This window comes from Typha angustifolia, chromosome 12 (genome assembly GCF_048772165.1).
Source record: "Typha angustifolia cultivar Huaian chromosome 12, ASM4877216v1, whole genome shotgun sequence".
NCBI lineage: Eukaryota > Viridiplantae > Streptophyta > Magnoliopsida > Poales > Typhaceae > Typha > Typha angustifolia.
Genome location: NC_133250.1, coordinates 8,038,903 through 8,060,991, shown reverse-complemented (window position 1 = coordinate 8,060,991; position 22,089 = coordinate 8,038,903). Strand labels below are relative to the sequence as shown.

General features: G+C 35.1%; 2 protein-coding genes across 3 annotated transcripts; both read left to right on the top strand.

Moving 5' to 3' along the window:
- Positions 1-1,151: 1,151 nt before the first annotated feature.
- Positions 1,152-12,443, top strand: LOC140771806 (sodium/proton antiporter 1). 2 transcript variants are annotated; one of them, XM_073113513.1, is made up of 11 exons: positions 1,152-1,506; positions 3,885-4,058; positions 4,179-4,307; positions 6,709-6,885; positions 7,874-7,980; positions 8,888-9,008; positions 9,631-9,692; positions 9,788-10,090; positions 10,893-11,187; positions 11,777-11,943; positions 12,032-12,443. In XM_073113513.1, the coding sequence occupies exons 1-10, from the start codon at positions 1,258-1,260 to the stop codon at positions 11,894-11,896; spliced, it is 1,737 nt and encodes a 578-aa protein (XP_072969614.1). In that variant the 5' UTR covers positions 1,152-1,257; the 3' UTR covers positions 11,897-11,943; positions 12,032-12,443. The 2 variants fall into 2 exon arrangements, with proteins under 2 accessions (XP_072969614.1, XP_072969613.1); XM_073113512.1 differs by having other exon boundaries at positions 11,777-12,442.
- Positions 12,444-13,422: 979 nt separating this feature from the next.
- LOC140772623 (uncharacterized) lies at positions 13,423-21,341 on the top strand. Its single transcript, XM_073114782.1, has 10 exons — positions 13,423-13,732; positions 15,391-15,732; positions 17,005-17,077; positions 17,255-17,364; positions 17,497-17,581; positions 17,770-17,842; positions 18,017-18,072; positions 19,165-19,230; positions 20,483-20,548; positions 20,638-21,341. Exons 1-10 carry the CDS (start codon positions 13,539-13,541, stop codon positions 20,716-20,718), a joined length of 1,146 nt encoding a protein of 381 aa, XP_072970883.1. The 5' UTR covers positions 13,423-13,538; the 3' UTR covers positions 20,719-21,341.
- The last annotated feature ends 748 nt before the right edge of the window (positions 21,342-22,089 follow it).

Below are 22,089 nucleotides of genomic sequence, written 5' to 3'. Positions count from 1 at the left end.
CCTTATAATTATGTCTAAAATTACTTCTAACTCTTTCACTTTAAAAAAATCTTAAACTGATCCCTATAATTTCTCTATCAATGTTTAACTGAGCGCCATAGCTATTTTAGTTCTTTAACGACATTATCTCAAAAATTTGTATGTCTTGTCTAATAAACATAACGATGTATTTTAATTATTTTGACAGTATTTCAGTTAAGTAGAAAGACTAGCGGTCTCATTTTAATCGTAAGTATAAAGATTAGTTTAAGATTCTTTAAAGTACATAGAAATAAAATAATTTTAGACACAAGTATATAGTGATAATATTTTATTATAGAAAAAAAATTAGGAGTATGAAATTACATTTTACCCCATGACTAGGTCTAAATTCGTTTGATTCTGTGTAGTTTTACTTGTGCCACTTCAAACCGTTGCTTTTATTATTATTATTATTATTTAATTTATCTAGGTATGAAAGCTAATAGTTTCACATTATAATCTAAATCAAACTAGGCATTTTATGATTTACCCTTGTTTATTCAATTTTTAGACTCCTCAACTCTTGTTATGTTTAATTTGAAATTTAGGCTGTGCTAATTGGTAGAGATTGTAGTAACTCAAAGTATCCAAAGCACTAGTCAGTAAGCGTTACAATATTATTACAATTGATCCGTTTCCACAAAATACTTAGAGAAAATTACAGTTTACCCCTTTTCGTGGTTTAACTCAATTCTACATAAACTTAATTTTCTTAATATACTTTTTAACTAATCACTTAACCCACACCCCTAATTTTGAGTGAACTATTATCATCATTTTCTTATCGCATTTAATTAAAGAAATCGAATTTTTAGATCATCATTAGAGACAATTGTGGATTGTTTAAGTTTCTTAATACATATAAAATAATACTAATTAAAATTTAAATGATAAAAAATAATAAATATATTGAATAATTAAATTTTCCAATTCAACTTATGTTTGATTAATTAAAAATAATAGTTATATTATAGTTAAAAATTATATTAAAATAAAGTACTTAAGTTAAAAATATATGCAAAATTTATAAAATTGGAAATACTATACTGAGGTTAAGTTTAATTAATCCAAATATTTAAGACATTGCTAAAGAATCTCAACAGCCTCGAATTCACCAAGACAAAATATTCTCATTATTCCACTCAAGCAGTCAAAGCAATCCCTTCCCGTGACCACCGTGCACCGATCACCACCACTCTCTCTCTCTCGCTCGCTCGCTCGCTCGCTCGCTCGCGAATGGCTCTCTCCTCCTACTTGATCGGAAGCCAATCCCTTCCATCTCGGTCCCTCTTCAGCTCTTCTTCTCTCTATCCCCTCTCCGCTTTGCGCCGCCACCAATCGGTTTCCCGAGTACTTCCCCCGTTATTGGGCCCAAATCCACAGCGGCCCAAATCCCAAAGATGGCGGGAGGTAGGTGTTATCGCACGGGCGGAAGAGAAAGCCAAGAGCTCTGGTTCTTCGTCGCCTGAGCTCGGAGAAAATGAGGTTTGCAACCGTCACTCCCTTCTCCAGCGCCATTGGTTGGCATTATGCTTTGGTTAACAGAAATTTTAGTAAGGTTGGAATCTTTTATTTCCTATAGATTGAATGTGTAGAAATTTCACCAAATTGGTATCTTTTTACATGCACAGTGAGTAGAATCGGATAAAGTTACCTCTCTGAAGAGAAATGATGTCTTTTGATGGAAAATACTCGGTTTTGTGGAAGTAGGTATATTAGAGAAAATATAGTTAGGAATACGCAGTCTGAAAGGATATAGTACTCTATGCTTAGGTAAGAGAGAGTCTACTGAATTGACTCGATAATACAGATCATGGGAAAAAAGTTCGGGTATTTTTCTCTTAAAATAATACCTTCTTGCATTGCTTTTGCTTTGGGGATCATTGCTGAGCAGATTGTAGTTATTTCGGAATTGCAAAGTGATGCTGCTGATGGTTTTGACTATTATTTGGATAGTAAAGAGATACAAGTGAGAAAGGAAGTTGTACACTCAAAAGATTTCCTTTTCATTGAACTAGATGTATTTGTTTCACTATTATTTCAACCTTGTCAAAAGAACATGTTATTTATCGGGTCACAAAATAGTCTCACTATCAATAACCAAACGAAGCTAGTCTTGTTTGGTAGCTTCATTTGACTCCATTAATGCAAGATTCCTAATGAAGAATGTTCTACCACACATGCTTTTCAAGTTCTCCTTTTGGAACATCCAATAACCTATATTATTTTTGGATAACTGCTATTTCTTGTGCAAATCTTTGTTAAGTAAGTAGGTTACCTCTATTTAATATTTAATATATAGGGAAGCCTTATAAATGAATCTGCAACTAATAAAGAAAAGAGAGCAGTTTTAGTATGTGATTTGTACTTTAAATAACATCTTCCTCATATTGGCTCTAAGTGTAAGTGTACAACATCTAAAATCTCATCCAATTCTTTTATATATCTTGTTGTAACTTGTAAACCCAAAATAATCATATGTAAATCTTTTTCTATTACTGTTGTCTAGCTCGGGAAACTATGAATTGAGCCATTGATCTAGTTGAACTACTAAGTCTGTTCAACCGCTCAAATCATCTAGGTTAATGGTGCATGCAAAAGCCCTAAAGGAATTAGTTACCAGACAAAATCACAAAATAACATGCTATACTTTTTATTACTTTTAATTCACTTAACATCTTGTTGCTTAATTTATAGTGCTCTTTCTACTCTTTGAAATGTTAGAACATGTTGGTGACACGAGCACTTAACCAGTGAGGGACATTCCATTGCTGCGATGAACCTATCACAACCAGAACTAGAACCACAACTTCAACCCTAACCATCGCATCCTCCCTGACTCTGGTTTGAAACAGTTTATCTTTCTATTTCTTACTAGCTCCTAGCTTTCAAACTCTTCCTTTACTTTTCTTACCAACTCCTCTTTTATGACTCCTTCACTTCCCTCCTATTTCTACTTTCTACTCACTAATTTTTGGTCGTTATGATTTCCTCCCTTACCAATTGTATCTCTTCCTGAACCGCCCAATGCAGCAACTGAGAGTCTGAGACCATCTCTATCTCCACTGTTGTTAAGTCTATCTTCCCGTCCTGCCTCTAGATTTAGGATCCCCATTCTAGGCAGTTATTGCCGTACCAGCATGGTACATGCTGATTGGAACTTACATACCCTCTTGCCAAATAATCTGTCATTTTGACATGCAGTTGCCCAAATTGGCATTGGATTGATACCGGGAACCACAGGGTTAGCACAGTGAGATACTGGATGTATAGTTTGATACTGAAATATTTACCTAAACAGTATTCTGCAATATGTGCTTCCCACTGTACTGTGACTTTGAGATAATTGTGCTTCCCTTGTTCCTCCAACCCTGAGGGAACCAAAGCTACATCTTCTTTAAGAGCCATGTTGAATAAACCTTGAGCTGCTATGAATTCTAAATGCCAGATTCTGTCTTACTGTATCTGATGCTCTCTCTTGCTTTTGGTTGGCCATGTCTTCTCCAGAAAATTTTGGAACTATGTTAGCTATATGAAGACTTTGATATTCTGGTTCACATATACACATTTAATTTTTAATGGGGGGCCAAGGTGACCCATAATGTAATGGAAAAGGGTTTATATTGTTCTCTATCTTTCCCATATTATCATACATTTGATTCTGATTGTGAAGTATATTACTGGCCTATTTGGTTCAGCCATTTTAACAAATTCCTAGAGGTCATGGTTTTTTGCGTTGTCAATCTTGTGACAAAGGAAACTAGTTCATTATTCATGAATTTTGTATTTTTCCTTCTGAATCATTTACTTAAAACATTCATCTGCATCTGCAAGAACTTTGTACTGATATATTATATTTGCAGCTGTTGGAGGGATCAGGAAATTGTGATCCATTATGTTCAGTGGATGAAGTAAGCTCACAAGATTTTGAAGCTAATTACCAACCCAAAACTGATCTGCTGAAAGCTTTAACTATTCTTGCGGTATCTTTGGGTGGTGCAGTGGCAATAAATCATTCCTGGGTAGCTGCTAATCAGGTTAGCTTATCCTTTGTTGCAATCTCATTTTCTTGTTTCTTCTATTATTAGGAGAAAGAGGAGGTGGGGTGGGGTTAGTGATGATTCTTAATTTAAAATATCTCTTCATACATGGTGCAGGATTTGGCGATGGTCTTGGTGTTTGCTATTGGTTATGCAGGCATTATTTTTGAGGAATCTTTAGCATTCAACAAAAGTGGAGTTGGTTTAATTATGGCTGTTTGCTTGTGGGTTATCAGAAGCATTGGGGTGATATTCAATCATATATTCCCTTTCTTCTTCTTTTTTGGTTCCATGACCTTGCTAAAATCTGTTACCTTATTCCAATTGTTCTTTTCTCAATGTGATATTTTGTTGCATATTCCGAGTAGTGAACTACATAATATTCCGTACATTGGCATCCTAGTGCCAATGTTCTGGAATCCAGAGTGATTATATTGTTGGTTAATTGGATCTTTCTTAATCTAACACCTTTTGGCAGAGATAATGCTGTATAGTGTATAAGTATAAAAATACTTATTTATTGATGTATACTTTTCATACATAGGGTTAACAGTTTCATCTAACTCTTTGGTTTCTTTCATGCCTGGTTAACTTTAGGTCCGTTGGAATTTATATTGTTGCTCCTTTCTTGCATCAAATTCAACTGTTGACGCTAATTTCTGTTGGGATAACAGATAACTTAAGGTCGTATCCGGTCATAGAATTGTGGCTTCCATCCACAGCAGCCAAGAAATGTATCAATATGTGTTGTGAAAAATGCTTCAACAATTAGTTAGTTAAAATTCTCTCCTAGTACTTCCTTTTTGCGTGATCTTACATATCCCCTTTTTACTCATGGAAATTAAATCATGATTGTGGGCCTGTAGCTATACAAAGGTGTCTAACATCTTGCAATTCTCTTGTGGTACTTTCTTTTTGCCTGATCTCACAAATCCCCTTTTTAATTCTGAATTATATAGAGAAACGGAAAGTAAATCATGGTTGTGGACTTGTGGCTAGGCAAAGATGTTTAACATCTCTAAGAAGACATTCTAAATGATTATTTCCAACTGGCAATTTTCTTGAAAACTAAGAAGCTTGACTAGAACCAAGAAAAATCTAAACTTACCGTTTTATGTTCCTTTTTTGTTCCTTCCTGTTCAATACTTTACGTATGGAAATCTTGCTGATGGACGCCAAGAATGCTCTTAATGGAGCATTGAGGCGGGCCCAGTCAATGAGAATAATGAAAAAGATTGACATAACTCTGTCAAATTACCAAATTAATGATTAAAACATTGTTTCACATCTCTGACAAGCTCTGGCAAGCTTTCTTTAATGATGCATATCTCCTGCAGGCTTTCTTCTGTGTTCATATATAGCATCAATCTCATACTTTCTTTTATCTTTTAAATTTAAAAAGCAGATTAATCACTTACTCTGTTTTACAAGTTTGACTACTATAAGATTTTCTCGTGAAGGTTAAAGCAAAAGATGTTATATAGGACTATATATTTGGTTGGATTGTGGGAGTTGTCAAGTCATTGGTCCCTTTGGAATTGATGACACCTTTGGAATTTTCAACTGACCTATTTCTAGCAATAGACACATTTATCAATATACTCCTCAAAATAGTTCCATTCAGCTGAAAGATGTGGAGTTGTGGTCGGATCCTCTGTTGTAATAAGTTCAGCTCATATCAAGCAATAACCTCTATATCTGCATCAAATTTGAGCTGGATACAATGATCATATTTTCATAATCCCTTGACTCAATATTTTATTCAATAATCGACCTAAAATATCTTAAGTGATCCTTCTGGAATACATCATATTGTTTTGAATTTTTGATTGCATGCACATTATGAGGCATTATTTATACATCCTTTATCTCATGTGTTTTTCCACTCTATTGAATCTTAATTCAGTCCTATATAACTATTTTTTTTTAACCTGAAAAACACATCAATTTGTCATTTTCTTTTTATCATCGATTACTATTAGCACAATTGTACACCAATAGCACCACAATCTGAAGTAAGCCTGCATTGACGACTGATGCTTTGATTAAGTTTTGCATAAGTGTAGCATCCATGAATCTTTTACTTGGAAGAAAACTGACAAGTTATTCTTGATCAGTATAGTAAGAAAAAGAAAACAAGGAGTCAGCCAGAGTAGAATATTATTTTCAGTAAGTATGCCCCTATTGCTCGTATATGTGGTAGTACTGCCTAGTCTGTCCTTCATAGCAGGTTGAAACTTGAAATTTTGACTACACATTAGAATTCCTTGTCTCACTCATGGATGGTATCTTCTGTAGGTGATTGTTAATTTCTCCTATTTAGATTATTCTATGTGCTAACTGATAACTTTTCATGTACACAATCTTCTATATATTGGTGTAAGCCTGTAAGACATCATAAATCTTGCCTCAAATCCTGAATTGGTGGGACCCTTGTGTATTAGGACACACTAGGGTGTATCTTCTGAATGAACAGCTTTTCACTGTCTCGCTTTCCTGGATGGTTCATGCAAATTAATTTTGTTATATATTCTCAGCATATTTTGCCATGCATTAGCTTCTAGATGTGTTTATCTGGATTCAGTAATATCTACTGGCATGATTTAGTTTCTCAAGTTGACAAGATATCATGTCTCTTGTGATGCAGGCCCCCTCAACTGATATAGCTGTTACAGAATTAACTCGCTCATCTGCTGAAGTCAGTGAGATCGTCTTTTTCTTGCTTGGTGCAATGACGATTGTGGAGATTGTTGATGCACATCAAGGTTTTAAGCTGGTTACTGACAACATAACTACACGAAATCCCCGAGTTCTCCTTTGGGTGGTGGGTGCTATATTCTTGCCTCTATTGCTTATTTCTAAGTCAAGTAGTCTGGATCAAATATAAGATGAAAAGCAATTAATCTTTAGTTAAGAGATATACAACTTACAATATGGTTTGTACTTTAAAGAGTTCTCTAATTGCTTAACATGAAATGCTCTTGGGTGCCTAGTCCTTTGGCATCTAAGCGAGAATGTGAACTACTGTTTTCTAGCAACCATTTTCTTAATGCTTCCTTTTTCCATGAATTGACCTACTATTTGCCAATTTCTACATCTAGGTGGTGAAGATGCACATGCCAATCTAGCTCCCTTGTTTCCTTAAACTCTTTAATTAGTACTTTATCAATTTATGGATATCAAGCAGTCTAATACAACTCCTATCTTTCCTGTGTTCTTGGTCCATATGGTAATTATATTATTTATATAAACCCTAAGTATATTCAAGATGTATCTATCTCAGTCCAATAGAGCAACTATGTTCTCTGTGATTGTGGTTGGGTTTTTGACATGTCAAAAATTGAAGGCCTAGAAGTTCAAACGCTGATTGTTAGCTTACATAGTGAGTTTGCTGAATTGATACAAGTCAAAGACCTATCTTGTGACCAACACATATGTGCACGTGAAAATTTGACTGTTCATGATTTGATTGGGATGACAGATGGAAGATGAGTGCAGGCTAAGTTGCTAACCATTTTCAAGAAGCTGTTTGATAAGGGCAACTCATTTTAACATCTTTGTTTTGCACCGAAAGATGAGGACTTCAACAATTCTTGCAGACACACCAATTCTTCCTTCTTTCTTTTGATAATTTTTTTCCTTTTTATCTTGTTCTCTAATTCGTTTTATTGTGTTCCATATACAAGTCTAAACTACAGCTAAACATACATTTAGTTTAATCAACAAGAAAATTAACTAATCAACCATGTAAGCTTTCTTAAAAGCTGCTTTGTGAGTTGTTGGTCCATTAATCCTCTGTTCTGAATTTTCAGGTTGGTTTTGTTACTTTTTTCTTAAGTTCCGTCCTTGACAATCTGACATCAACCATTGTGATGGTCTCGCTCTTGAGGAAACTAGTGCCTCCATCAGAATACAGGAAGTATGGAATGCATTATCTACTCTACTGTCTTCTCAATCGATATCATATGCTTTATAATTACCGACATCAGTATTTTTCATATTTCTTCTTATTGCCTGAACTTCGTTTCTCATGGGATAATGCATGATCTCCTCTGCTTTCTTCTCTATCAATATCATGTACTTTAAAGTAAATGTCATCTGTATTTTTCTGTGGGAGTTTAGATTGTTGGTAAATTCTTACTGTACCTGGTCGAGATGAACTTATTATCCAGTAAAATATTGCCATCCAATAATATCCATTTGCATACAGCTTTATCTTCTTTCTCATCTTAACCTTATATTGCATGCTTTTAGTAGCATCTCTTGGTTTATCTGTATCTACATGCTCATGCTAGTACCCTTGGATGTGTATTACTGATCACCTATGATTCCCTGTCTATTTTACTAGTCCTCTAGCTGGCTAGTTGGTTTTGGAATATGAGGATTTTAATTTCCTTGATGGCTTACTTGTGTTTCGGCTTAGCTAGGAGAGTAATCATTTCTGGGAGAAATTTGGAAGAGACACTACTAATTACAGGACGGGTGAAGGAAGCTCACTAGATTAGTGACCAACAATCTAGTTACAGAAGTACATGTTTTCTCAATACAGTATCACAGCCTTAATACTTGGCTGTCAATTCCTACCAAAAGTTTCTTACCCACTTGTTATGAACAGTATGACATAACTCAAAATATTTTTGGTGTTAGTCACTATGGTGAAACTTATGGGTTATGCTATAATAAAGCCTAATTACAACTGAAATTTAGAGCTAGGGAGCTGCATTGCAGTTTGTCACATGATATCTAAAGAGCTCTTGTAATTGTTTTTTTTTTTCCTTTTCCTTTCAACACCTTTGAATGGGTCAAGTCTGGTGCTATTGGCACAGATTTTTAGGAGCTGTTGTTGTGATAGCAGCAAATGCTGGTGGTGCATGGACACCTATTGGTGATGTTACAACAACTATGTTGTGGATTCATGGTCAAGTATCTACTTTGCGCATAATTCAGGTCAGTTTTTGTTAGAAATATTTTCTAAGCTAACTTATTCATTTCTTAATTATCCCTTGTTATTTCTTTTTGTGTGATCATCAATGCATCTTTGTTGGATTATCTTTTTATCCACACATCATATGTGTTTCCTGATAGTTTATTGTTTAATATGAGTGTTCTTCTACCAGAAATGTGTGAGTATGTCAGAGATTTTATAACATATTACTTGGTAGAAAATGCATACATTAGACTATAATTAGTACATTTCTGTTGACTCTTATATTTATAATTCCCTTTATTATAACTTGAACCAATCTTTAACTGTTCAAACATTGTTTAGGACAATTTTATGATAGCACAATTGAAAGACAAATGGCATTAGAAAATGTAACATTTCTCTGATCAAGTTAGCAAGGTTCGGCATGGGCTTATCATGCTGGACTTGAATAACAATGTATTTCATGAAACCAAATGGTGCAATTATTCAGGTATATAAAATTGATAAGAGTTATCATCTTAACACCCAATGAGTTCATATTTATAACTTATAGCTTATTCATAATTTGCGAAATAAAGTTGAGACTAGATGATGTCCTTTGATCCTAAAGTAGAAATTTTTAGTCTTCATCTTTGATGGCAGGGTTTGTTTATTCCCTCAGTAATTTCGTTGGCTGTCCCGCTGGCTCTCATGTCACTCACTAGGTACTTGATCAATGACTAGCCTATTATAACTAGCAGTTCATCATGCCTTTCCATGATAATAGAACTTTGACATATGGTTTCTTTGTCATATACAGTGAAGTAAATGGCACAGGTCAGAAAACTTCCAGCATGTTGGCATCGGAGCAGATGGCACCTCGAGGACAGCTTGTTTTTTCTGTTGGATTAGGAGCTTTAGTGTTTGTTCCTGTGTTTAAATCCGTTACTGGACTGCCACCTTATATGGGAATGCTACTTGGGCTAGGAGTTCTTTGGATTTTGACAGACGCAATTCATTACGGAGAATCTGGAAGGCAAAAATTGAAAGTGCCACAAGCGTTATCACGGATTGATACACAAGGCATACTTTTCTTCTTAGGTATTCTTCTGTCAGTGGGCAGGTATGCATGTCATCTCTCCATGCAACTTTCATTTAGATTCTATAGAGACAATATACTGATTCTTCCTGCAGTTGCTTACATTTATTGTGTTCTTTCTAAATTCTAACCACCTAGTCACTAATATTTAGCATGAATGCTGTACCTGCCTTGCTTATACGAGACTATGGTTTGTGTTTCACATGTTTTGTATGGTCTGAGGCATTGATAGATTTTTCTTGTTATTTATTGCTTCCAAGTTGAACTAGATGTAGCCTTCTGTTAGCAATGAACTTGGTACTTGATGATGTATCAGGAAAATTTTTATGATTATCCTTTTACATTTATCATGGCTGAGAGGGACAATAGAGATACAATAAGGGGAGAGTAGCATGGGTTGGGTTCATGTAGTTGACACAAGTTTTACGGTATTCCATTTGCATCTGTCATAGTTGTTTTAAGAGGGTCCAGTAGTAAAACATGAAAGAAGGGGAAGAGTACCATGGGTTGGGCTCCTATACATGCTGCTTCTTATGGATATAAGCTTTTTTGGAGAATTGCTGATGATGCAAGATCTATTGAAGCAAAGACAGGGGTTATGAGAAATTTCTGTCTTGCTCATTTTGGAAGCTTTAGTGCCCAATCTACGATTAGGACTTTTAAGATATTCGGTATACATGTCGCCAACTTGCCATATTTGGAATAGTCTGGTATGCATGGGCATTTACATGCTATCTGAACTAGAAAAAGTTAGTAAATTAGTAGATTGCAATATACTGAGTGTTAGGGCTAACAGCTGATGTGATTTGTCTTCGTGCTTTGACAGCTTGGAGGCTGCTGGGATTCTGCGGGAGGTAGCAAATTACCTTGATGCTAATGTTCCAAATATTGAACTGATTGCAAGTGCAATAGGGGTGGTTTCAGCAATTATAGACAATGTTCCACTTGTTGCTGCAACGATGGGGATGTACGACCTGACTTCTTTTCCGCAAGATTCTGAGTTTTGGCAGCTTGTTGCATTTTGTGCTGGTACTGGTGGGTCCATGCTCATCATTGGCTCTGCAGCTGGAGTTGCTTTTATGGGAATGGAAAAGGTGGATTTCTTTTGGTATCTTCGTAAGGTTAGTTTCTCATTAATTTGATCTTCAGTGGATACAGAAAACATCATCAACATGCATCAGCATTTAGTTTAACATTGAACAGGAAGAATTAAATGCTATGCCATAATGAATTAATTATATGTTAATAAATGGTGATGTTTTTTTTTTAAATTTTTTTTTTCAAAGCTTAATTGTGGATTCCAATGTTACCTCCAGTCTATGTTTCACGTGGTTCTTCCCTTATCCATTGTGATAAAACCTTTTACTCTGATTCTTCTGAAATTCTAAAGTCAGTTGGCATTCTTTGTAATGCTGTTTGCTAGGATAGCCTTCAATTCCATAGTATCACTTGATGTTTAATCTTCTATTCTTATTTCATTTCTGGCATGTTTTCCAGGAATGCTAGAAATTCAACCACTAGCAAAATAACTGTTTTGTTGTACACAACACTTATTAGACAATCACTTTAAGCTAGGGATCAATTGGAAGCAAGTCCTTCAATTTGAACTCTAATTTCTGCCAGTTCCAAGAGTCAAATGTGTCTCTGCTCTCTTCCTTTTCTGATGGCTGATTTATATCCTACTTTATGTTTTGTATTTTCTGTATGCAGGTAAGTGGATTTGCCTTTGCAGGTTATTCTGCCGGTATTATTGCATACCTAGCAGCTCAACATCTCCATCTCTCTCTTCCTGCTTCGTTGGCTCAGATCCCTTTCGTTTCGGGTTCATAGGCCATAAACTTATAGCCGCATCACAAAAACGAAGTCTTTCACATGCTGTAAGAACATTTGATTCATCTTATTTCACAATATTTGAGGCCATTTTGGATATCAGAAGAATATCATTGACAGAATACTGTTAGACAGTTGTGTGGCGTGGCGGATGGTCGATGGCTTGATCATCCAGCGACCACATGAGAACGGATATTAATGCCGTGCCCGGTCAGCAATAAGAGACAGATGAAGCTTCTATAGTCATTGAGATACAAAATAATATAGAAGACTTCAGTAGGAATACAAAGTAGGAATTTTGTTTCTTAGCTTGATGTGGTTAAAGGAATGATGTATGATTGATTTCTTCGACATTTCTTGCATGCTGCCTTGTGTTTTATGTAACTCTCTATCTAATATGCAGAAAAGATTTCTGGTCGGCCGACACAGATGTATCACAGCTGCCCCTGATCTGATCTGTGGATTGTATTTCACTTTTGTAAAGTTACTGCTGGGTTAGTTCTTTGAATGGAATAATGATCAGTGGTGAACCCAGTTGCCTTTGTACTGTTAATATCTGTTATGCTTTTAGATACTATATTCTGTTGTAAAATTTTCTCATAAGCAGCTCCAGTGCTTAGAAACCATTGCCCACTTGATTCATTCATAGAGATGAATAATCTAAACTTGTCTTCTTAGCAAAAAAAAATCTAATTGGAGATTGCTCAGCTAACCTCACACGTGTCAGTAGTGAACCCAGTTCTCTTCTGAAAAATTACACTTTACCCCCACTTATTGAGTTTTTGACCAAATTAGCCCACTTCTAAAACTTTTATATCGGAATAGACTACCCTCAAAATCTTGATCATTTTAGTATTTTTATCTGGTCCTAAAATACTGATCAGTTCAACGTTTTATGGATATAAGAAAAAAAATTATCTGACGATAAAAATACTGATCAGTTTAGTGGTTTTATTAGGGCTACAGTGAATTAGACTTCATTTGGTAAATAAGTACGAGGATAGTTCATTTTGATTAAAAAATAAAAAAAAATGAGGCTATTTTGGAAGAAGCTCCCTCAGTAATTTGATCGAATTATACCAAATCCTTCCGTACTTTCCAAGTTAAAAAAATTTTAATCTCTTTGTGGTCCAAATCAAAGCATGATCATTATTTTCCTATCATATTTAATGGTACCAATTAATAAAAGTCCTCTTCTTGCTAAAGGGAAAATTTTCAATGTAGCTAATGAGAGGCCCAGACCGAGTTAGGACATGTGTTCGGGTCCTGGTCGGATTGACCCAAAAAGTAAGCCCGAGTTTGGTTCGAAACATTCGGGGCCGGACTAAGCGGCTCTGACAGCAGCCCCAAATATACGGAATTAGTTTAGACTTTTCCTTTTATTATTATTATTATTATTTTGAAAGGCTTTTTTTTTTTAATATCTGAATACCATTCTGCTGCTGTAACTCCAAGTAAACATCTTTCTTAATATAATAAATAATATTCTACGGGTAGCAAGCAGGAAGCAGCATATTCCACGCTATTTCCATGAAATATTAATACCAATCTCCATCTCCATGGCGCCACAAAACTCTCCACAGCACCACATACTTCTTCTTCTACTCGGAAGGAAAAGAGAAGAAAAGGAGAGGGGGAGGCAATGGTCATACAAGCTCCTCTTCTTCCACTTCCTCTCCCTCTTCCTCTTCCATCCTGCGCCTCCCTCCGCCGCCGCGGATCCTCCTCAGCCCTAATCCGCTCGCCCCGCACGGTTTCCGATGCCATCTCGACGAGCGCCGCGCGTGTTGGTAGCATTGGATTCTTTGTGCGATCCTACTCTGGTCCCCTTATATGGTATTTTCTTGCCTCCCCTTGTAGATTTTCTTGATCTTTTCACTTCTTTAAATGTGGTAGCGAGGATTTTACTGGATTAGATTTTCTTGTCGATTCATGTAATGCCATGATTTATGGTAGAAAGTGGAAGTCTAATTTTCTTACATTTGATTTTAAGGCGACATTATAATTCTAAGGATAAAAAGACTCTAATTTTAGGCTTTATGATCCCGACAGGAAAAATATTTCGAAATACCTTAAAAACTTATTAGAATTGTGCCACATTTTATCTCTAACCTGAATACAACTTTAGATATCAATATTTAATCTCTTGATGTCTTGAGCATCACATTTTACATTTCCTTCCTATTTTTCTCTCTTTTCCTTTTTGTTGCTATTTTTTCTTATTTCTCTCCACCCTTTTTTAGTATTTTAACACCCTTGCACAAATTTCTGTTGCAAAGGTGGTTGTCCTCATCAATAATAGGCTTCCTACAATCTCTGTTGCAGAGGTGATGATGACAATGATGATGAATTCAGGCCTAACCAAAATTGAAAATTCACTTGAGTTGCAAAAATTGAAAATTCAGGCCTTCATTAGCTAGCCACTGGAAATGCTAAAATTGAAAATTCATGCCTAACCAAAATTGAAGCTGAACTTGAGGTGCAAAAACCTTGCTTTTGATGGGCATGCCTATATTCTTGTCTATCTGTAAATACTGATATACCTGTCATTTTTCTTCCATCATTGTGTTTAGTGACTATCTCAAGTGCCTTGTGCTACTACCATTCTAGATGTAGCAGAAATTGTGAAGCACGGACACAAATACAGGATACTGAGATACGGCAATACAAATGTGAGGATATGGTTAATTATTAAAATATAAGATATGGATATGGTATGGATACGCCAATAAATAAATTAATAAAGAATGTGTTTTTAATCTATTGTTAATCAGTATAACATATGGTGAAAAATGCATATCATAGCATTGTATACTAACATCAAAGCATTGTGTACTAAGTTACTAACAAACAGTCTTACATTGTGAGGCAAAGAGAAAAAAAAAACATGATTGGCAGAGAGAAGAAAAATGTGAAAAAAAAACAGGCATACTGACATATTTCTTCCTCAGCTTTCTCCCACAGTCCCACTGCAGCCAACTTCAAGAGAAAAGAAAAAAGAGAAATAGATCCTCACTTGATATCTTCCGGTCCAAGCCATATCGGATAATAAAAATTAATTCTTTTAATATGAATACTCTTCTAGCCGTATCTGATATGTATGAGGGCCTACATGGAGTATCCGTGCTTTAGAGATTAGAAACCATGAGTATGCCAGAATTTACTTGGTTGGTCACACCATTGAATTTGCTTATTTTAACCATTAGTGGAGTAATCCTTATATCTACTTTTAGAAATGTTCCTCGAACACACTTTCTTTCTACAGAGGTTTATTTTCACAGAAGAGCCCATCAAGATTCTTTTATAGACATATTGCTTTCAGAATATCATTTTATATTCTTATAGGAATTACTTTTGCTGTTTGCTTGTAGCTCTTTGATATGAATTGTTGGAGAAGATAATTTCTTTTGATATCTGATATATTTTACATGTCATTTTCCAAATAAATATAACTTGCTATATAGATCTCTTACACCTCTTCTCCAAATAAGCAGCCCAAGGAGATTTTGCTGTTTCAATGTTGGAACTGCTAAGGCTTCAGTCTCTGGAACAGAGCCTTCTAGTAGTGGAGATGAAGTAAATGATATGCTCGAACAATTGGAAGTAAAATCCAGCAATTTGTGGAAACCATTCTTGGGGAAACTAGTAGTTGCTTTGGGTATTGCGGCAACAGTTAGTATTTTATCTATTTACTTCAAATGGCCTGCCTCAGGATCATCCTTCAGGTTACCAGTTCTTGTTGAGGGTTCATCACAATCATATCTAGCACCAGCTCCTGTAGGTTTCACCTTCACACTCTTTGGACATAGAGTCATAATTCCAGAACGTACTCCAGGGTATGCAAACATAACTATTCCTTTTCCTTTTTTTTCAATTTTTTTTCCTATTTTTTGTTTGTACATGTCTATGTTAGGTCACTTATGACTATTAGGACATTTGTCTTTTGCTGACTCAAGACTAATTACATGCTGTATTACACAGGAAGATGTTCTGTTGAGAATTAATAGTTGCTCAAAGATAAGATATTCTGTTGAGATTAATAGTTGCTCAAAGATAACTATGGTCACTCAATTCTAGGCAAGAAATATAGTCTTTTATTAAGTATTGAACATTGGACCCAGGACAGATCTTTATTTATCTTACACTTGACTTTTTATGATACAACACTAAAAATTTCTGAATTAGACATTTGCAACTATAATTTTTGAATGAAATGAAAAATTAATAAATGAAGAACCTACCACATTTTAAATGAATTCATCTTTCTAAAGTAGAGTACATGGATTTCCAACAGAAAGACATCCTTAGTATGAAAGCTAGTGTGACTCAATTAAGCAAATCCCTATGACTAAAGATAATTAGAAATTAGCATTATCAAGCTTTAAAATGTTTGGATCAATTGTATAGCAATTGTCAACTGCAAGTTGCTAATATTGTAAGACATTACTCAAGCTGGCTTCTCATTTGACCAATTTACTGAGCAAGTGAACTATATTAGCAGAAAAGGATTCGTAAGTCATAACTATTCTTGTAAGCTACTTAGATTAGAGTGTCTTTATTTTTTTTTTTGCCTTGTAAGACTTTACTCAAGCTGGCTTCTGATTTGATAAATTTACTGTGCAAGTGAACTATATTAGCAGAAAATGATTCGTAAGTCATAACTATTCTTGTAAGCTACTTAGATTAGCAGAAAATGATTCGTAAATTGTAAGACTTTACTCAAGCTGGCTTCTGATTTGATCAATTTACTGCGCAAGTGAACTATATTAGCAGAAAATGATTCGTAAGTCATCACTATTCTTGTAAGCTACTTAGATTAGAGTGTCTTTCTTTTCCCTTGTTGTGTCATTACATTTTTCACACTTCATAATTCAAGTGTTTGTATTTGGAAGTTGGAAGATGCTTCCTGGTTAATAATGTTATCTTTGATGTTGGCTATGAATCTTTTGTTCTTAATCTATGGTCTCTTTGGGAATTGGAATCTCCATTAAGCTTGTTTTGTACATATTTTATTATCTAATTTATGAATTGTTTTCTTTATTATTATCTTCTTGCGCAAGTTTTCTTTTTTGTCTAATAGAATTCCTCAATGAGCAAGTATTATGCAGGTGGGTCTACTTTTGGTTGCTTATGGCAGCTGGGTGTGGGCTATTTATTAGTGAAGAGGCACTAAATATTTGGGTCTGTCCTCTGAACTGGTACCTTCAGTTTGACCAATCTCAATTCAGTCTAACTCTCTTCTTGTCTTGTTGATTCATTTCTTAAGTCAGTTTATGTGGTATCACTTTTCAGCTGGTATATCTGGATTGAACTGTCTAATTGTACAGTTTGATGACCTTTTTTAAGCATTTCATGCAGGTTGGTATATCTTTAGCACGGACTCTTTCTCTAGAAAGTTGGCAATCATTAACCAACTCATTCTCAGCAAATGCATCTTACATTGTGTCAACAGTGTTATGGGTTTATTGGTATGTTTAATTTTACTTTTTCAGCTATATGAATCAAAATTCTACTAATTCAACTATGATATTCAAGAACTGTGGTAAAAATAGCTGTATTCTGCAAATATGTCTTAGCAGATTTATTGACCCTTTCTGCAGGGGAGTTTGTATCAGTGACATGGTACCATTCTACCTAGGGAAGCTGTTTAGACAGACTAAAGCATCTCAGGATATACTTACCAAGGTTTGAAGCTTGCATTATAATACTAATAATGCATTGAAGCTTCCTTCCCTTTTCTATCTCATTCTAGTAATTTTAAACTTTAAAGTTGCATTAGTACGACTCGTCATCATATAGATGAATGATTTTCTTGGGACATCCTTATTCAGTTGTCATAGCAACTATATTTCTGACTGAGGGCAATTATCTAGGTCGGAATTGGGAAAGAGAAAGCAGTAAGCATAACTCGAGTAGTGCAAAAGTATGGCAACCTGATTGGCTTTGGTAAGTTCTATGAGTTGGGGGATATTGCAGCAAAAGTTTCAGCTACAAAATTTTAGAAAGAATGGATTTAATTGCGAGCTTCTATGCATCGAAACAATCACCCCTCTATAACAACATTAATGTACTGGCTGCACAGAATCTCAGTTTACTGATATACCAGTTTTTTTCCTGCAGTGGAGCGATTTTCCCTTGGTGTGCGAAATCCTACCGCATTTCTAGCAGGAGCTTGGGTCAGTTATTCCATCTTCATGCATGAGCAATTTCAATATTAGGTCTCAATATCATATATCTTAGCAAGATTCTGTTATTACTAGTTACATCTAATAGTTGCTTGTTTTTATTTTATAACACAATGATATGCTTTTCTCATAGGTTTTTCAGGCCTGTATACTCACTGTTTGTTGTGTGAATATAGGACTTTAAATTCGTTGTTGTTTTGACTATGCCAAATAACATAAATGGTAAACAGGGGAACCAAATCAAAACTCAGCTAAGATGCTAATGGACTATGATTTGATAGTCATAGTCGAATGTTGTGCAACACTAATTTTAGGAAAGAACTTCAATCATACGTCAGCTATTCTAATGTCACTTCAGTTCTCGAAATTTACTGTTGAATTAGATGGTCTGATTGTGTTACTAGATTACTTGAAATTTTGTGGTGTATGGCCTACATAATGGTAGAAAGATGGTTGATATTATGCTTGTAACATTTTCAACGTTCATGTTAAACAACAAATATACTGGAATATTTCATAGCAAGTTAGCAACCATTATGATGGTGAAGCACCATATGCCTTATGGTAATGGAGATATTGGCTAGTTGTTATTCTTGTCTAAATATTTAATTTCTCTTTGGAAGTTTGGATAACACTAAGTTAGTTGAACTCTGATGAGTCCCAAGAAAGACAGACCTTGTAGGTTGGATATGGCATAGAGTTACAGGCCTATTATGTGAAATGTTACTCCTTTTCAATTCTAGACTTATTTCTTTAATGATGTGCCTTGTTATTCTTTACCTTTATTATACACAGATCAATCTTGGAAACGTCTATCTATGTCTAAGTAAGTTGTTCCAAGGTGACAAAGCCCAATCTTACACTATATACAAGGCGACAAAGCCAATCTTACACTATAAACCTATGCTACATTCCAATGATGACATTGAACTTGGGAAGTTCACTTTCGTGTATGCTATGTTATGTTGCTTCTTTATCATTTTAAAATAAGTGAGAAATTGTCATATATTACAATATCTTCTTTTCTGCCAGAGTACTAGACTACTCTCAATTGTTTCTTATATTTCTGTTAATATTGTATAGGGCATATCACCAGAGTGCTTTTTCGCTGGAGTTTGCTTTGGCGGTCTAATTACTCTTTCTGTTCAGGTTAGTCTACTGGTCTCGAGTTATTGGAAGTTTGGAACGTGTGCTTATCTGCTTTTGAGATATTAGTACCAATAGTTTTTTTTTTCTGATAAATGGTCCGGCTTCTCTGATGCCTCCGATGCAACCTTTCCTATGGATCTAGATGTGTGGTTGCAGGCCTGCGGTGCTCTATTCAATTAGTCATGCATCATCTTAATCAAGTTGGGACGAGAGGTGGCAAATGCTCCTCTAGCTAAGAGATTGAAATCAGATACTATATTCAAGTCCCATGCTCTCCCAACAATTTTTCTTTCTAAAACCCCATCATCACCACCTCTGAAACTCTAGGTATACTATATTAAAGAAATTTGGGCATCTAGTGAACGACAGTGCTGCCTATGCAGGGTCTGGGGATATGTACTCGTATCCTCATTGCTGCGCAGACTATATTCAAGACCTGAATCTATGACCTCTTGGATGCAATGGGCAAGTTTTATCTGTACATCAAAATGACACCCTCAACCCATAGAATCAAGAAAGAGCTCTTAGGCTGGCAACCCTTGCTAGTTATATTAATATCGAATTGGACAATGAACAGTGAATGAATATCACATGAAGGCATGAACCACTATTTCTTAATTCCCTAAGACTCTTGTCACATCTATTCATAAATAAAAACCATAAAGAAATAATTTGTTACCAGTTGTACACTTTAATTTAATGAAAAAAAGTATCATATCATATGATTAATTTGGGGTTGGGAGACATTATCAAATGAGGAAGGATTTTGGGCAAACTATTGCATTTCTTGATTGATATTTAGGGAGAATTATTTCATTTGATGGAATGATAGTTGATGTTTTCAACACATTTCTTTTGGACTTGAAAAAAAGAGTATTATCATTAGTTGCCCCTATTAGACAAAATGTGTTTACCATTTTGTGCTCTGAACTTCACCTCCGATGCATTTCTTATGGAATGGACTCTGAATGTTCCAGTGTATCATTAGGTAGGTACCATATATATATTGGTTAGACACTTTGCATCACATCATTTGTTTATTTCTTATTCTTGAGCCACTTTGTGTTGTTTTCTTGTTAGTTATTGGATGATTGAACTTTTAGCTAATTTCATGATATTATATCATGCTTCTTTAAATGCTTGTTTCTGCTCATGATGGATCTTTTATTGAGCTTTCATATTTTGCAATTGCACTCACTCAGGATAAAATTTTGTTATCTGACATGAAGATTTATTTTTTATTTTGAATCAGTTAGCTATTGGGTTTTTGGTAAGAGACAGGCCAGTAGTGGCTCTTGCCAGTGTTGCAGCAGCAGTGGTAGTGTATCACTTCTCTTGGGATATACCTTTTTCTTTTTTCCTTTCTTTTCTTCTTTGTTTAATATAGTTCTCTATCCATGTCTTCAGGGCATCTGGACATTGTTTCCTTATCTGATAGCAGCATCAACAGCATTGTTCCTTTTCCTTCGTCAGAATCGTTCCAGTTGATACGTGCTCATCCATATTTTTTTTTTCATTCTCACATCAATTGGTTCTAAAATGTACCTCATTAATTTTGGATTTAGCATCCAAGTGCAGGAGATAATACCTCCCATGGAACATTAATAGCCCCTTTTATTTAGTAAGCGTGCTTCATCAGTCTATGCTAATTGACTGAGATACACTATTATTGATGGAACGAAATGCAAGGACTGCTCAATCATCATGAGACCACACTATTACTACGTTGCGATTCTGCAATGGAAGAAGCAACTACTTGGTGCAATCACACAGATTTTATAGTACAATTTGACAAGATTCCTGTGTGCCTCATTTTTTGAAGGCTTGAAGCCCATCTTGTTGTGGAGCTTATTTTAAGAATTAGTTCTGCTGAAAAAGAAAATGTTATAGAATAATAGAACAGTTTATTCAAACAATATATGAAACTAAGTCTCTTTTTGCCTTGCCAGGTGAGGAGACATTGAAAGTTTTGATGTTTGTGTTTGGATTGACCAGCCCAGACATTAAGTCACTTCTCTGAATTTATACATGAAAACATTAGAGTTTTGCCTTTTTATCTTGTACTTAAGTTGGCTTTTATTCTTTTTATGTACAAACTATAAGATTCTGAAGCTTGTAGTCTCTTCGGAATACCTAGTTTGGTGGATTATTTGGTCATCTAATCGGTAAATTCTTGATAAGAAATTTATATATGTTCTCATGCATCAAAGTAGAATGTTGAACAGAATCGTCTGCTCTTTGTGAGTTGGATCTTGACCTGTATCAGTAGATGCTACTGTTGGGGCCAAACCCCCTACTGTTTTCATCTTTATGAATGCTGTTAGATGTCTAGTGGCATTCACATGTTCAGACCTACCCTGATGCATGCTTAGAATGCGATTTAGCAAACACTTCTCTGTACTGCCACTCTGCCATATCTCAATACATCAATATAAAACTGGGGCGACAGACTTACTTAAAGGCTCAACTTGTAGTCATGAGCTGTGTGAGAAGAGTACTTTTGTCTGTAGGGCTGTCAAAATAATTATGTACTCTGATCTTATATAATTTAATTCTGAATTATAGGCCTATAATATCTGTTCCAAATATATGGAGATTTCTATTAATATATAGTTTTGTAATTTTTTTATATTTTTATAGTTGGAATTGGACCTTATTTTAAGGTTTGTTTAAGTTTAAATTAAGCTTTTGACTCAATTCAAATTTGATCCGGCTCAAAATTAGGCTTAAATTGATTGAGACTTAAAATTGCTTATTAATCGGCTTCAAATTTGATAAGAGGCTCGATCAAGCTTAGCTGATTATACCCCTTATTGTCTTATATAAGCTTTACGACAAAATATTGTAACTAACACCCTA

Coding starts and splice junctions, on each gene's coding strand:
- LOC140771806 (XM_073113513.1), top strand. CDS start 1,258: ATGGCTCTCTCCTCCTACTTGATCGGAAGCCAATCCCTTCCATCTCGG. Junction 4,059..4,178: donor CCTGGGTAGCTGCTAATCAG/GTTAGCTTATCC, acceptor TACATGGTGCAG/GATTTGGCGATGGTCTTGGT. Junction 11,188..11,776: donor TCTTTTGGTATCTTCGTAAG/GTTAGTTTCTCA, acceptor TTCTGTATGCAG/GTAAGTGGATTTGCCTTTGC.
- LOC140772623 (XM_073114782.1), top strand. CDS start 13,539: ATGGTCATACAAGCTCCTCTTCTTCCACTTCCTCTCCCTCTTCCTCTT. Junction 17,582..17,769: donor CTCAGGATATACTTACCAAG/GTTTGAAGCTTG, acceptor GCAATTATCTAG/GTCGGAATTGGGAAAGAGAA. Junction 17,843..18,016: donor TGGCAACCTGATTGGCTTTG/GTAAGTTCTATG, acceptor TTTTTCCTGCAG/TGGAGCGATTTTCCCTTGGT.